The sequence below is a fragment of the Schistocerca cancellata genome, chromosome 1 (genome assembly GCF_023864275.1).
Source record: "Schistocerca cancellata isolate TAMUIC-IGC-003103 chromosome 1, iqSchCanc2.1, whole genome shotgun sequence".
NCBI lineage: Eukaryota > Metazoa > Arthropoda > Insecta > Orthoptera > Acrididae > Schistocerca > Schistocerca cancellata.
Window position 1 is genome coordinate 1,271,033,632 of NC_064626.1, and position 16,136 is coordinate 1,271,049,767.

At 49.4% G+C, this 16,136-nt stretch overlaps 1 protein-coding gene across 2 annotated transcripts in view; it reads right to left on the reverse strand.

Moving 5' to 3' along the window:
• LOC126095027 (paired box protein Pax-5-like) overlaps positions 1-1,239 on the reverse strand; it is a 262,451-nt gene extending 261,212 nt beyond the window's left edge. For both annotated transcript variants that reach the window (XM_049909700.1, XM_049909692.1), the window contains exon 1: positions 1,092-1,239. In XM_049909700.1, the coding sequence (XP_049765657.1) occupies positions 1,092-1,146 (55 nt within the window). In that variant the 5' untranslated portion in view covers positions 1,147-1,239. The remainder of the gene's footprint in view (positions 1-1,091) is intronic.
• Between the last annotated feature and the right edge of the window lie 14,897 nt (positions 1,240-16,136).

A 16,136-nucleotide genomic window follows, 5' to 3' on the forward strand; every position in this document is an offset into this window, starting at 1 on the left:
GACTTAGAATTCGCGGAAAATAATCCACTATGCAGTATTTTCACACGCGATTCTACTGCCCCTCGCCTTTCAGATAGATATGGAAAAAATTATATCACCATCCGTTGCAAGGAGAAGCCCTTCTTACTGCTGACGACATTCAATTATCACACATCAACGTCAGGCATAGGCAGTTCCCTAGTTACGGTACAGTACCGGTATGGACGTGCACATGACGTTCAACCATAGTCCACATAACGACAAAAAAGGAAACTGAGCATCGCAATGTGGTAAATAAAATTTAAAGATATTGGAACAAATAAACCCTCGGTCACAAATATTAAGTCACCATTGACCTGGTTTCGATGCTACTATGAGCGTCGTCTTCAGAATTAGACTAACTGTTCTAAAACATATTAGGTATACAGTACATTAATAAAAATAAAGTTTGTACTGACTGGAAAAGATGCAGTACTTACAAGTCACATACAAAAAAAAAATCTGAGCCAGAAAGGCGACGTCACGAACAGTTGTGAGATGGCGAGCCGCTAAGTCACATATTAAAAAAGATCTGAGCCGGAAAGGCGACGTCATGGACAGTTGAGAGATGGCGAGCCGCCCTTAGCGGCTCGCCATCTCACAACTGTTCATGACGTCGCCTTCCTGGCTCAGATCTTTTTTAATACGTGACTTGTAAGTACTCCATCTTTTCCAGTGAGTACAAACTTTAATTTTATTAATGTACTGTATACCTAATATGTTTTAGAACAGTTAGTCTAATACTGAAGACAACGCTCATAGTAGCGTCGAAACCAGGTCAATTTTGACTTAATATTTGTGACCGAGGGCTTATTTGTTGCAATATAATTCTGACACTGAACCTTAGCAGCTATGTTCAAAGTTTTGAAATTTAAACATTTTTCGGAAGATCCAGTGTCGTCAATTCGTCTTCTGAAGAATGTTTAGAGCTTACGTATCACATTGTGGTTTTTGGCGTAGTGCAGACCGTGGAACGTCCGTACCCACACAATCGAGCTACTGTAACCGAAAGACGACGCCCCGCGGCCGGCGCTGACGCTGACGCGAGACGGCGGCCTGCGCGCTGGGCTTACACGTGTAGTACTCCATCATGTTCTGGTTGTAGCGGTAGGCGGTGGTGAGGTCCATGGCGGGCCCGCGCAGCGCGAACAGGCTGCCGAGGCCGGGCTCCAGGGCGGCGGGCAGCAGGTCTGCCGTGGTGGTCGAGCGCGCCGCGGCGCGGGGCCGCGGTCGCCGGCGTCGCACTGGCTGCTGCCGGCGCTGCTGCTGCCGCTGCTGCTGCTGCTGCTGCCGCTGGCTGCTGGCGCTGCTCGCGGCCCGACGACCGGCACGTGGCGGCGGCGGCGGCGTTCGCACTTTGCCACTTGACGGGGTGGCATTCAGTTCGCGACTCTCGAGAGGCCCAGGCGCGCCCCTCCAAGCGCGGAAGCCGGCCGGCCCGAGCGAGAGGACCGCAGAGCGAGCGAGCGAGCGAGACGGACAGAGAGAGAGAGAGAGAGAAGGACAGGGGCGCGGGGGGGAGCGCGAGCAGAGTGAGAGAGAGGGCGAGTGTGTGGTGGGGGCGGCAGCAGCGGGAGCGGCGGAACGGGCGACACGACACGCAGCCAGATAATAATAAAAGCCAAGCGCCGGTCCCGGACCCCCGTGCCGCGCCGCACAGCACAGATTCCCCGGGCCCGTCTCCTTCCTCTCCGTCTCACCGCTTGACTCACACATTCACAGCGGCCGACGAAAAAACGCCGCCCGCGGCCGCGGCAGATATTTCCTCCTCCTTCGTTCTTTTCCCTTTTTAGCCGCCCTCGCCACCGTGAGCGTAATCTCCTCGCGGTGTCACCCGCTCTCCCATTCCCTCTCCCTCTCCCTCTCTCTCTCTCTCTGTCTCTCCCTCTCTTTCTAAACCCCGCCCTGGCGCCCCCCGCGCTGGGGTGGCTCTGCTGGGGTGGGGTGGGGTGCGCGCCGTCACACGGCACGGCCGGGGGTTGCGGCGACGCCATTGGCCCGCCGCCGGCCAAAGATCGCGTCACGTGGCACGCCGCGCTGGGTGGGGGGGCGCCCCTCCCCCCACCATCCCCCCTCGCCGTACGTCCCACGGCAGACACAGGGTTGTCATGGCGACGGCCCCGCTTCGACCCCCGCGCGTGTTGCGACACCTAGCTGCTCGCTCCTGTCAAACACGGCTTGCGTCCTCCGTATGGGAAACGTCGCATCACCTTTCGACCCTGTCCACTTGTCACACAATTAGAAGGTTTTCAATTCGGAGAATCTCTCAAAAACTGTTTTCCAGTAATCAACGTAGCCATCGCGAGGACAAAATAAGAGCGCTTATGGCCCGTACAGAGGCGTACAGGCAATAATTTTTACTTTACCTGCTTGCGAGTGCAACAGAAAAGAGAAAACTAGTAGTGCTACAAAGTACTCTGTACCATACACTCTAGAGTCGTTTGCGATGTACGTACAAGCTATTTCGTCCTGTCGGCCGGAGTGGCCCTGCGGTTCTAGGCGGTACAGTCTGGAACCGCGTGACCGCTACGGTCGCAGGTTCGAACTTGCCTCGGGCACGGATGCGTGTAATGTCCTTAGGTTAGTTAGGTTTAAGTAGTTCTAGGGGACTGATGGCCACAGGAGTTTAGTCCCATAGCGCTCAGAGCCATTTGAACCATTTATTTCTTCCTTTCCAGCATGCACTTAGGGTAGTACAATATTTTCTTCGCTTACTGCGGCTGATAGCAGGTCAGCTGTCCAGCTTAGTCACTGGTGGATGGCCGTGTTCGTGGCACCAGAGTATAATATGTGCATACTGAGGGGCTGTAATGTTAATGATTTACTTATGACGGTCATCGGCGATCAGTTGGCGCTCAGGAGGCCTGTCTGTGCACCCTCTGTTTTGACTCTGTAGACGTTAAAGGTGAACAGCGCTTCAAACATTCATTGTAGGGTACAAACGTGCTCCACCGATGAGTAGCAAGTCCTGCGTAACAGCTTCGGCCATTTGAACGACATCGCATTGTGGGCCTGCAGGAAGCTAGAGGAACGTATCGATTCATTAATGCTGAACCTGTTGGGCAGAATGTATCGGTGGTGAGACGCTGCATTCAAGGTGGAACATTTCGATATCTGTAGAGCAGCATTTGGCACGTTCCTGACCTGCTGCGTCGTCAAGGATCGCTGCGAAGCGTTTGTTTGCAGTAAGATTAAGATGACGCGTGCCTCTGCCCACGCTACGACTGACAGACACCACGACACCACCAAGCAGGGCTACTCTCGTCTTGTGAATGAGTTCAGCGGAGAGTGGAATGGCGCTCTGTGGTCTTCAGTGATGGGAGTCGCCTCCGTCTGTATGAGAATGATGGACATAAACGTGTGTGGCACAGGCTTACTGAGCTGCCTATTCCAGAGTGTATTCGCCCACAACACACAGGTGCCGGGTTCGATTCCCGGCGGGGTCAGGGATTTTCTCTGCCTCGTGATGACTGGGTGTTGTGTGATGTCCTTAGGTTAGTTAGGTTTAAGTAGTTCTAAGTTCTAGGGGACTGATGACCATAGATGTTAAGTCCCATAGTGCTCAGAGCCATTTGAACCATTTTGAACACAGATCCCATCTCGGGCTTTATTGTGTGTGTGGGGGGGGGGGGGGGGCGTGAGTTACGACTCGCGGTCACATTTGCTGTTGCTACAGGGTAAAGAAACCAGCGCCCACTACATTGCGCAGGCTTTATTCCCATGCTACTGCCTTTCTTCGACAAAATTATGCGCTTTCTCAGCAGGAGAATGCACGTCCACAGACGGCTGATGTGACGTTACGTGCTCTTGGGAGCATACATCAACTGCCCTGACCAGCAAGATCATCACATCTCTCGCCAGTTGAACACGTATGGAACATGATGAAGTGGGAACTTACTCGCTCTCCCGAGCTTGCAAGAATCATGTTTGGGACAATTTTGTGTTGGATGCCATTCCACACCTTCAACGGTGTTTACACGCGAGAATACACACGCCTGCGTTGCCGCCAGACGTAGGCACACTGTGCACTGATGTACCTGTTTGGGCACCCTTTACTGTGACGTGTGTTTCATTTGGTCTGAATTTATTGTTATATACTCCTACAAAGATAAAATACCTACCACCTCACTTGTCAATAAACTGACCGTGTCCTTCAATTACTTGCACTTTACCCCGCCAGTGTATTTGCGAGCTGTAGTTATAAATATAGGATGTCTCCTAATTTCTTTTTCCGGTGGATACCTCCTGCTTTCTCATTTTTCGCAAGTATGAGTATTCAAATGGTTCAAATGGCTCTGTGCACTATGCGACTTAACATCTGAGGTCATCAGTCCCCTACACTTAGAACTACTTAAACCTAACTAACCTAAGGACATCACACATATCCATGCCCGAGGCAGGATTCGAACCTACGACCGTAGCAGCAGCGCGGTTCCGGACTGAAGCGCCTACAACCACTCGGCCACAACGGCCGGCCCCTTTATATCGCTAGCAAACATTTCTACCCGACTTGAACAAGTGCCTCCCCACTAGTAACTAAGTACAAGTTGAGCTTCATGTTCCCTTGTAACGGTGTCATTGGGACATGCCGAAGTAAGACGTACGGTTGCTGTTCTCTGCAATATGAGTACGACTCAACCACGTTATCTTCGTGATCATTACCTGTGTAGTGTGTAATGCGTGTGATATTTACGACAAAAGGCAGGTATGAACGCTGCTACGGGTGCATAGTCTGCCTCTCTTCAAAAATACGAAGAGTTCGTCGAGCTTAATGTACCCATCCGGCAGACGAATCATCACAGCATCATAGGCCCTTACCTAGGGGCAAAACCTTAGACACTTACGCAGAGTATGTCCAACAGGAAATGTAGCCTAAGCCGTCACCTGCCCTGGCCCTTATGAGGCAAATTCTGGAGATGGGAATTTCCTTCAATACCAGGACTTACACAGGGATCTACAGCTCGCACAGTGGCAGCTGAAGAGGCGGGTCGATGTATAAACAGGAGCTCGCAAAGGACACCTGATCAGGATACCTTCCTGCAAGGGCTGTTACGAGCTAAGTGTCGGCGTCGACACGGTGGCCGCCGGCAGCGGCGGGGGCGGCTTAGTATCAGGGGGGCACTTGTTGAGTCGTGGCCACGGTGATCAATAAGCGGCCCGCAGTTGCACGCACACCTGCGCCGTCAATCACGCGGAATTCTCGCCGCTTACTTCGCGCTTATCAACATCCGCCACCGCTGGCGTTACAAAACTTCATTCAGAACACGGCTGCCTCCTTCAACACAGATACGGAAAGTACGAAAATCAGAGGGCATTTCGAGCAGTTCGCAAGATTCCCACATGCGTCACTGTCAGTTTCACAAACCGTACGATTAACTATAAAATGACGTTGTTAAAGTTAAAAATAAGGACTTATTTTTCAAAATAATCGGACGCATCTTTTTAAGCTGATTAATGAGTCTTTGTACGGATTTCGTGCCGCGTTCCACTTCTAAGGTCCACCAGTCTACTCACCTTCACGAACCTGCTTCTCAGTAACTTGGAGTATCTAAGATAAGTCTCTTTGTGTGTTGCAGCATTCCGTCCCGCTCACTTTGATTGTTTCAGTAGTGCTGGCCCTAGACTTTCCTTCCCAATATCCTTCTGTTTAACACTTAGTCTGATCAATGCACATTTTATTACATCCACCTACAAGCAACCCAAATATGCTTTGGTTTGGTTAGCATATCGAGCTGTCGAAATTATTACGGACAACGGACAACGACTTATTTCGAAGTTCATAGACATTTACGGAAACAACAAAAACTGTGTACCACTTTCCCCAGATGAAGCTCTACTTGCTGTAGAATACGGATTCGGAGCCTTAATTAGAGAGACAATATTTGTGACAAAGGATGTAATTAGCTGATTCGTCATATCACCTCTGACGGAATCTACTAGCGAATAGTAAATCAAGAAAAGATGTTATAAACATGTTTATTGGTCGTCAATAAGCCGCAGAAACGAACAGCGAGCGGAACGTTACGCTTTGTAGCCGAAGCTAGCAGACAGGACCGTTTCTCGAGTCAGGTCCGTTGATGCTTCGTGAAGTAAGCCTGATCGGAGCAACACACAGAGACGCCATGCCGCTCCATATTGTGAAAATATTCCCATTCGTCAATAAGTACGTGTTCCCTGTTACTTATAGTTTAGTACTAAATTAACACACGTGCGCCACAGATCTGCGCAGTGCTAAAACACGAGTCCTCCATAGCGATATAAATTATTTGTTCACGGTCTGTTTCTGGCCTACAAGTGCACAATCGCGAATGTGATGGCAGGAGGACTCTATTGTTGCTACTTTGGACGACTTAAACACAAACGCTTGGGATGATAAAAAAGAAATCCATAAACGAATACGTATACTTTGACCCAGTATCATCAGTTACGAAGTTGTGTCTTTCGCGGGGTAATTACGAAGCGTTATATTCGTCTGTCGTTACCACAGTTTCTAGGCTTTAAACTGATCAGTCGTTTCGAAGATGTTATGATGAATGCGACTGCTACATCGGAATATTCTTGTCGTTCGGATACCATGTGACGTGAATGAAAACACAAAATTGATCGTAAGGGCGATTACGACAAAAAGTAGTTTACTGCTGGGAATTCTCAGAACTAACAATCAAAAAAGTGCCTACAAAAACTATGCTGCTTTTGGAAACAACTTATCGTTTTTTATTTTTCTATTTGTTATAATTTTTATAATAATTTAAATAGTTATTGAGTGTTGAGGGTTTTGTAGTGCTATTCACAGTGTCTCTGACATGTGGTTGCCCTCTCAAATAGGTGTATGTAATTTTCAGAAACTATGGAAAACACGAAACATACGATGCATTTCAGAGTTCTCCTCGACTATTATATGCTGACTCTGTGCCGCGTCTAAAACGAAAGCAGTTTGAATGGTGGACCTCTCCCACTGCACAGAAAGGAAGCTTACCATGAAGGGGTGCGAATGTAAATGAACCACGTCCAAGATCTGATCGCAGCAGCTTATCTCTCGACCAGATTAACAACCGAAAATTGCTACAACTTCGTCTATACCCCGCGAAAGACATTATGTGGTGGAGGATAGATTTGGTAAAAATCTCACTTCCGAAAATGGTTCATGGGAAGAACGACTGTCGATAAACCTCGTATGACCTCTGAATTCCCCTAAATGTCCTTTCACGATCGTGGGAGGCAGTAATACGTCGCCGGCCGGGGTGGCCGAGCGGTTCTAGGCGCTACAGTCAGGGACCGCGCGACCGCTACGGTCGCAGGTTCAAATCCGACCTCGTGCGTGGATGTGTGTGATGTCGTAGGTTAATTAGGTTTCAGTAGTTCTAAGTTCTAGGGGACTGATGACCTCAGAAGTGAAGTCCCATAGTGCTAAGAGCCGTTTGAACCATTTTGAAGTAATACGTCGCCTGCCTCTTCCTGGAACGCGCGCTCTCAGAATATTAACAGTAAAACTCTTCGTGATCTACAATGTATCTCCTTTAACTTCATCCACTACAGTATGATAGCTCATACTAAACTAATCCGTGAAGACACGCACTGCTCTTCATCGGACGTTCCGTATTTCCTCTATTAATCCTACCTGGTAAGAGTAACCGACTGACGGCCAATACTCAAGAACCGGTCGCACAGCGAGCCACTTCTTTCGAGGATGAATTACATTTTCTTTCTGGTAATAAATCGTTAACAGCGCCATCGAACACTAACGGGTCTGTCAGTAGAAGTACGTTACATTTATTTACGTTTAAGGTCAAGTGTCAGACCCTGCAGCAGGTCTTAATGCACTCTGCAAGAGTTTACTGGCGTTGTAATCTCGATATATACTGAAGGATCGTCAAGAAAATAGTCACGAAGTTCGCGACGTTATCCACCAGATCCTTTGTACATACAGTGAGCAGTAATGGCCCTATAACAGAGCCATGGGGTACTCGCGAAGTTCGTTTTATACCTGCCGCGTTCGCCCCGTTAAGCGTGAAGCGCTGAGTCGCTCGTGGCTACAACACTGGTCCGATACTGGGCGGGCTCGGTAAGCGGGCAGCCCGGGGAAGCTGTAAGGAGCCGCAGGTGCGGCCGCGGCTGTCGCGGAGGCGGAGGCGGAGGCGGAGGCGGCCGTGAGAGCGCGAGCGCGGTGTAAGGCACACCACTGTGATCGGCGGCGCGCCGGCGGTCTCACACGGACACTCTTACCGGCTGGTCTGCAACCCGAGACCGCGGCAGGCCAGCCGGTCACTGCGAGGCCGGCGCTCAGCTGTTCCGCCGCACGCGACCGCCGCCCGCGGTAATCGGGCATCTCTGACACCGTTCCAGTCGGCTCTGTCGACAGCTCGGAGCTACTTGCTGCACCGCGCACTAGTCAGACAGTGGAACCGTTTCGTCCTCAGCAGTTGCGGAGGATAATCCGATTCCGATGCGCAGTAGACACTGCACTGCTCTACACAGTGCAGGCGATGCCTCGTATAGTGTTTCCGTTTCAGCCCTACGGGCACTGTACACAGGCTGTCCCAAGCACTACTATGGTATGGGGTAACGTCAACAGGTCCACAACATGCAAAACTGTTTACTGAAGCCGGACCACCTTCGTCAGTATTTTTCCTTTCTGTAATTCGTCCGAAAGTAAAGTGCCCCGAATGCTACAAATGGCCTCTTTACTAATTCTTTCGCTTCGAAAGCTACAATCGAAAATATATAGGACAAGAAGAGGCGGTTACCTGACAAACTGCAAGATTTTCACCAGTCCAGACATGTGTATTTCTTTAAGACGCTATGGAATACTATGCTGATACTGTCGCCATTCAGAGCTTCACATCAGTGTTTTATTAAGAGTCTCATAACATGCTAAACACTGCAGAAATATATTTGTAAGCATTTGCTACACTTCGCGAACCCATTAGCACCAACGTCTTTATTTTGTCGTTTCGGTTTAGCTTTCCCGAGGTTCCCCTAAATCACATCAGGTACAGCTCGGGATGCGTTCCTAAAAAAGCGGCTCTGGTCGTTTTCCTTCTCCATCCTCATCCAACTTTCTGCCTCTAATGATCTCACTGTCATAACAATGGTGCCAGGCGAAATGGTGCACTGGTAGGGTGGCATTTCAGATCCCGACTGCCGTTCAGATCCCTGTACGGCAATACACATTTAGCTTTTCCGATGTTTCCTAGTTCCCTTAAGGCAGATACCGGTCTTTTTTTCAGATGTACGCTGCAATATTCCCTCAGACATGCATAAGAAGGAAATCTGGGTTCGAGTCCCAGCCCGGCAAAAATCTTCATTTTCGTCATTCCATTATGCAGCAGATGGTTGTCCACATTCGCAGATGTGAATACATTTCACGCCTTCTTTCTTCAAGCTCGGTGACATATACCTTGTAGCTTTTACATTGTTATATGTAGCTTGTTCACTGACACTTTGGATCTTGGTTCCTCCATTTGGCAATGGATCACAACAAGGCGCCAATTCAGTTGCAGACAGACGCTGCATCTACTTTTCTTGCAAAGCTTCTGTTCCATAAATCTTAAACTACAGTATAACTATGTGGCGCAAGGCTATGCTTGGGCTGGAGACAGACAGTACAACAGGACGGCGCGTAGGGAACCGCTGCTTCAGTCAAGTCAGTCTTCGAGTTGACAGCTACTTGGTTTGACGGGCCAGGTCGCAGCCAGTTGCCGGCCCCGGCCGTTGTCGGACTTCGAGCTGCGGACAGTGGTCCAGGCAGCCTAGGACAGAGGGTGGTTTGCCGCCACATCCGTCAGCCGCGGGCAGGTAGGCCGCCTTTGTCCGCTTATTTACGGCCCACACCCACAGCCACAGCCGCTTTCTTTCCGCGAGCGAGACGTACGGAGGGGCGGACGGCGGCTGCGGCCGCGGCCGGGACCCATTCAGCGGCTGCTTTTCAGGCCGGCGGGCGAATGGAGTCGCCGCTTGTAACAGACTCCTGCACAGACAGGTGTCCCAGTCTCGGGCTGGGGCACGGCTTTAGCAAGCCACGGGGCGAACGCTCCGCTCCAGGCATCATTCCTGTAATAGCAGCCGTTTTCCAGGGATGTCGGTCTCAACTGGCCCCAGCTCTGAATCCTGTGTCGCTCTTGGATGACCCAAGCTTCATATCTCGACCCGACGCACCGTATTAGCTCGTTACAAATTTTCTACCTGCCGAACGCACTCGTCAAGAGTAATGATGATTGAATGACAAAGTTCTGCCTACCACTCTGGCAGCTCTTTTGTCACAACAGACTAGAGTTTCAATTTGGCCCCGTGTAACACCGTGCGACTGGATCCAGGAACCAGCTCCGATTACACCAGCGGCCTCAGAACCACACCAGTCCTCATCAAAATCTCGCGTGTCTGTCTCACTTCAAATCGGCTTATGTGGTTTTCCAACCATGGTGTGACTAGCGCTACGAAACTGACTGCGCTGATAAAACGAATGCACAGTGTTGCAGAATATTTGGAGTTTCACCTCCCAGATGTTATTGATCCGGCTTGGAATCGTGAGCAGTTTCGAAAAGAAGATGGGTGTTACTCATTGCCCTTGGCAGCAAGTTTCTCATACCTGAACTGTGTCGAAAGTTACATTTCAGCTAAACATTTGGCGTTCTTGTTATACACTGAATCTCAAGAAACAACGAAAGCTGTTATAATACGTTGGAACATCAATCGGATCGTCGCAAGCTTCACTACTTGCTGACACTGTTGCAGAAGATGGGAAAGCGAGTGGGCAGCGGGATGTTACTTTAGCGTTTAGGAGAGTAAGCGTCCGTGCAGCGCGAGTGGAGTGTGTAGCAGCGGTTGGTCTGGGGAGCAGCAGGCTGGCAGCGGTAGGGGGCGCCGGTTCGATTCCGCGCGCGTGCCATTACGGCGCTGATGGGATGACAGGAGACCGGCTCCCAGGGGACGGCTGCAGCCGCCGCAGCACAGCGCACTGGGGTTTGGGACGGGGTTGAGGAGGGACGGGAGCGCGACAGCAAGCCGAGCACCAGGGGCCTGGATGCCAGCAGGGCGCAGGTCTGGCATCTTTGTCGAACATGCTTAAAGGTGGCGCTACGCTTACTGAAGTCTCTGTACACATCACGACTTGTGTTCCTCCAGAATGAACCAACACAACTTCTCAGAACATGCATAAAGGTGACGCTATGCTTACTAAAGCCTGTATACACAATCATGAGACACACTGTTTCACGACTTGTGTTCCTCAAGAATGAGCCAACACAACTGAGCAGCATAGTTTGTATGGCTACACAACTTTGGCCGTTGTGTCAAAGGGAAAGGCAGAGAAACGATATGGTGAGCTTCAGAAGTAAACTGACAGGGCCGTAAGGCGCAAACGCGGAGCATCTTCAGCTGTTGCACTGCTCTGTGATACAGAGACCAATGAAGTCATGATCCGTTCACAGGCGCTACAGTCGGCTTCCGCGGTCTTAATGTTGCCCACAACTGCTTCAAGGATTAGTGTAGAAGAGTTTTATGGAAAGGTATATCAATCAGTTGGGAGTGTCTAAACTTGTACGGTATGATATAATTTCACTTACATGTTGACTCACAAATTAAAGATTAATTAAACGTACCAGTTTGATAACTAACGCCTCCAGACTAGCATATCTTCCGTAAATTACGCAGTGTTTCAGTTAAACTTCGATTGTACACATGAAATAGTTAAATGATGTCAAAGTGTGTTCAGCGACGAATCACAGCCTGTTTGCGGCGACCTGGGGAATGGTCCGATTCTGCCGATGTTCTGAGAGGCACGGTGATGTTACTCCTGGCATTGTGGTATGGGGAATCATGAGGCCACGCCTGATAATGACTGATGGAACTCTGACAGTACATACGTCAAGGACGTCCTGTGTCCTCACGTGTAACCTCTCATCGCGGTGCAATTTTTCAACAGAAAAATGCTCGTCCACAAGTGGCACGTGTCTCTATCAAGTCCACGTGATAACGAGACAACGACTTTAAGACAGCCTTCCCAATCTAAACACTGGAAGCATGATGCCAGAGTGAGTGCAACTCCCAAGTTCTTTGTAAATTTAACTCGATTTTCTAATCGCCGAAATAACACTGCATACCCTCTCAACGTGTGAAGCTTCCCTTTTGGGTGCCTGACTGTAGTATTCACACAGGGTGGTCAGAAACAATCTGGGAAGCTTATGAGGTAGATTGCGTTATGAAATATAGTTAAGAGTATTCGAGCAGCCTGTCAGAGATTGTGTCGCCAAATGCGTTCTTCGTTCGGTTTTCTCAAACCGAGGAAACATAGCTTTTGCTCATCTAGCTTGAATTTATCACTTCCGAAAAAAGGGTATTTTAGCTGGTAATGAGCGTTTGAACAAGTGATAACTCCGTGCATTAAAGCATTTTGGCACGTGCAAATGCTTGAATTTACGCGAGCAACTACCTGATCGCCTAACGTCAATGCTAATTAAATCGGAAGCGGCGCGGCGTATCGAATTTTTTTTGTTAACAATTATTTCTCAGTATAAAATATCCTGTAATATCCTTACAAGCTTTTCAGACTGTCTCTGACCACGCTGTACATTCCAATTCATGAGAGAGTGTATCCCAAATGGTAATGTTGTTCATTATCCCAGATAAAAATTCTGCATGTGCGCGCATGTGTGCATGGAGGATCATGAAGCCCACAGGCTGTTCTCCCAGCCGTCGTCGCCTTTCGGAAGCACTTTTACATTCGAGCAGTTCCTCAAATGGCGGCTGGCCGGAGTGGCCGAGCGGTTAAAGGCGCTACAGTCTGGAACCGCACGACCGCTACGGTCGCAGGTTCGAATCCTGCCTCGGGCATGGATGTGTGTGATGTCCTTAGGTTAGTTTGGTTTAAGTCGTTCTAAGTTCTACGGGACTTATGACCACAGCAGTTGAGTCCCATAGTGCTCAGAGCCATTTGAACCATTTGAACCTCAAATGGCCTCCCAACGCCGTATGCATCTTAGTCTCCAGTAATTTCGAGAATCGGAGTTGGGCCCTCCGCTTGGCAATTAGATATACCAGTTTCTCTGGCGGTGGCGTTCTCGCTTCCCAAGCACGGGGTCGCGGCTTCGATTCCCGGCGAGGTCACGGATTTTTACCTGCCACGAGATGACTGGGTGTTGTTGTATCGTCTTCATCATCATCATTTATCCCCATTACGGTCGGAGGAACGCAATGGCAAAACACCCCCACTGGGACCTTGCCTGGTACGGTGGTGCGGGTGTCCTGCATCGTTCCCCTACGCGCTGTAAAGGAGTATGGGACTTCATCATCATCAGTTACAGAGGCTTCTTCATAAACTAAAAAGTAATAAATGACCCCTAGTTCGCGCACTCGCCCAATCGACTGCGCCGCGCTTACATAAGCCCTTCCCAGCAATACTGCACACGACATCAGTGCCGCACGAGATGCATTGCGGAGCATCAAGGCAACGGCAGCGGTATAAGGCTTCGTTGCAACTTAGAGGAGACCTGACCGATTCAGAGACTTCCAGGTGGTCCAACTTTTCTTGAATCGAGGCTGAGCTCTTCTGATGGCGAGATCCAGTGGCACGATCTCTCCAGTTAGGAAGAGCTGTGGGTTGAACTTCTGCAGCTGGCACGTACCAGATCACTTAGCCGGCGAAACCTCTTCGCCACGCTCCAAGCAGAATAGGTGCAGAATTCCCCCTCCAGTGAGTGAGTCAGAACGCTGCAGCGCGCTGCCCGCCAGTGCCTTTGCCTTCGCCGGCGACCGCAGGCGGCTGCTCCGGTTTTCCGCGCGCCCACCCCTCGCCGGAGCATTAAGGAGCGCCGCGCCCAGAAAGCCACTTAGGGGCGCCGGCAGCCGGCTGCGCCGCTAATCCCCCCACTCTGGCCCGCCCTTTATTGCCTCCCCCGCGCTCACAAACATCCCCACTTTTGAATGAGCGCCGGCGTGCATTACGGCGGCACCGCCACACCAGACGTCATTATGTTGCGGGCCCGGCCGCGGCCCGCGCCGCTCCCCGCGGACTTTGAAGTCTCGACGCCGCGCATCGGGCCAGACATTGAATAAAACAGGTGGAGCTGCTGCGTTCCGCCGCTTTTCCGGCCGAACCTGGCGGAAAAGTCCCGTCTTCGGTCCGAGACGACACGCTCTCCACATCCCCCGAGAACTTCCGCCTTCCGCGAACCACCGTACTGTCAGCGGCGGTAGGTGATGCGTGTCGCCGATAAAAACTCCTTTTCGTGTCCCACTCGCAGATGGAGCGAAGGGTAAGCGACTGCAGGCCCTTCGACGAGCTCTTAACTCTCACACTTTGTCCTTTCGGCGTTAACGAGAGCTGAACTTTGGAAATAGTAGAATCGTACTGCACTCTGTCTGAAGTACTGTTTCTCTAAACTTTCTCAATAACTTTTAGTGAAAAGGTCTTCTCCTCCCCCCCCCCCCCAATAGTTTTCACATAAGCACACGGAGCATTTCCGTACTGATCGAAACGACAGGTAACAAATATAAAGGCATAATTTCCCCACATTTTGATGCAACTGCTGACTTCGACTCTCTGCACTTTAGTAAGTGCCCATCAGTCGTGTTATACAAATCTAGCATTTATTAAACTTAGCAGCACTACCAGATTATCCGCTAACGATGGTATTTATAGGGAAGTATTGTCGTTTGCCTATCTAAGAAAACGCAGAAAGATTCGGTACGAAATTTCCACTTCGTTTAGTGACTGGCAGCTTTCTTTAAATGTGGATAAATGTAATGCAGTGTTCACAGAAAGAGAAAGGACCTATTAATATTCTATTACAAGATCAGTGGCGAACACCTTAAGTGGCTCGCACTATACAGGTATCGGGGGCTGAACTGTGAAGCGATGTGAAGTACGAGCAACAATTAAACTCTGTAATAGGGAAGCCGAGTGGCAAGCTTAGATTCATTGGAATGTTTCTAGCAGAGTGCTGTACATCTGGAATAAAAATCGTATACAACAGCTGCGTCGAACAGTTACAGAGTAGGCCCTATTACTCGAGCATCTGGTGTGGGTATCAAATTCTAATGACAGCGGACGTCGAACGAATTCAGAGGCACGCTGCTAGGATTGCAACAAGACGGATTGTATGTATTTATTTTTCCCTTTTTACGGTTTTCAGTCCAAAGGTTGGTTTGACACAGCTTTGGACGCTACTGTATCCCGTGCACGCGTCGTTGTCTCTGAGTAACTACTGCAAATCGCATATACAAGAGCCTCCATGCTATATTCAAGCCTTGGGCTCCCTCTACAATTTCTACCTGCCACACTTCCCACTACTCCCAAATTAACGATTCTTCCATCAATTTATCCCTTCATTTAGTCAAGTTGTGCGATAAATCCATCTTTCTTCTCCAATTTGACGGAGTGCCTCTTCATTAGTCACCCAATCTTCTGTAACCTTAACACACTTCTGTAGCACCATACTTCGAAAACTTCTATTCTTCTCTTGCCTTTCTCTTTATCGTCAGTTATTTTGCAACCCAAACTGCAAAACTCATCTACTACTTTTAGTGAATCATTTCCTACTCTAACTCGCTCAGCGTCGCCAGGTTTAATTTGGCTGCACACCATTAATATATTTTTACTTTTATTGGTGCTCATCTTACAACGTCTGTTCAAGCCACTAACAATTCCATCTGCCAAGATCTTTGCCGTCTCTGTCCACAGTGCCTTCGGCGAACTCAAAAGTGTTTATTTCTTCTCCTTGAACTTGAACTCTTTGTCTAAATTTCTCATTGGTTTCTTTTTACACTTGCTCTATGTACAGGTAGAATGACTAGAGGATAGGCTACCTCACTTTATACAGCCCTTCAACAATAACACGCATTTGAAAGTTTCACAGTGATGCTCGGCGAACGTAGTATGAGGATCTTTGGAAGAAAGGAGATATTGTTCCCAAACAACCATATCGCGTAAATTTTGGATACCATTATTCGAGAAAGACTGGGTAATATTTACGCTGCAACAATCATATGTCTCACGTGGGGATCATGAAAATAAGATAAGAGACACTAGGGCAAAACTGAGGCATTTATAGACAACTATCTTCCCCTCATTTGACGAATGGAATAGGACATAAAAGTGCTAATATCAGTACGAAGTACCCTCG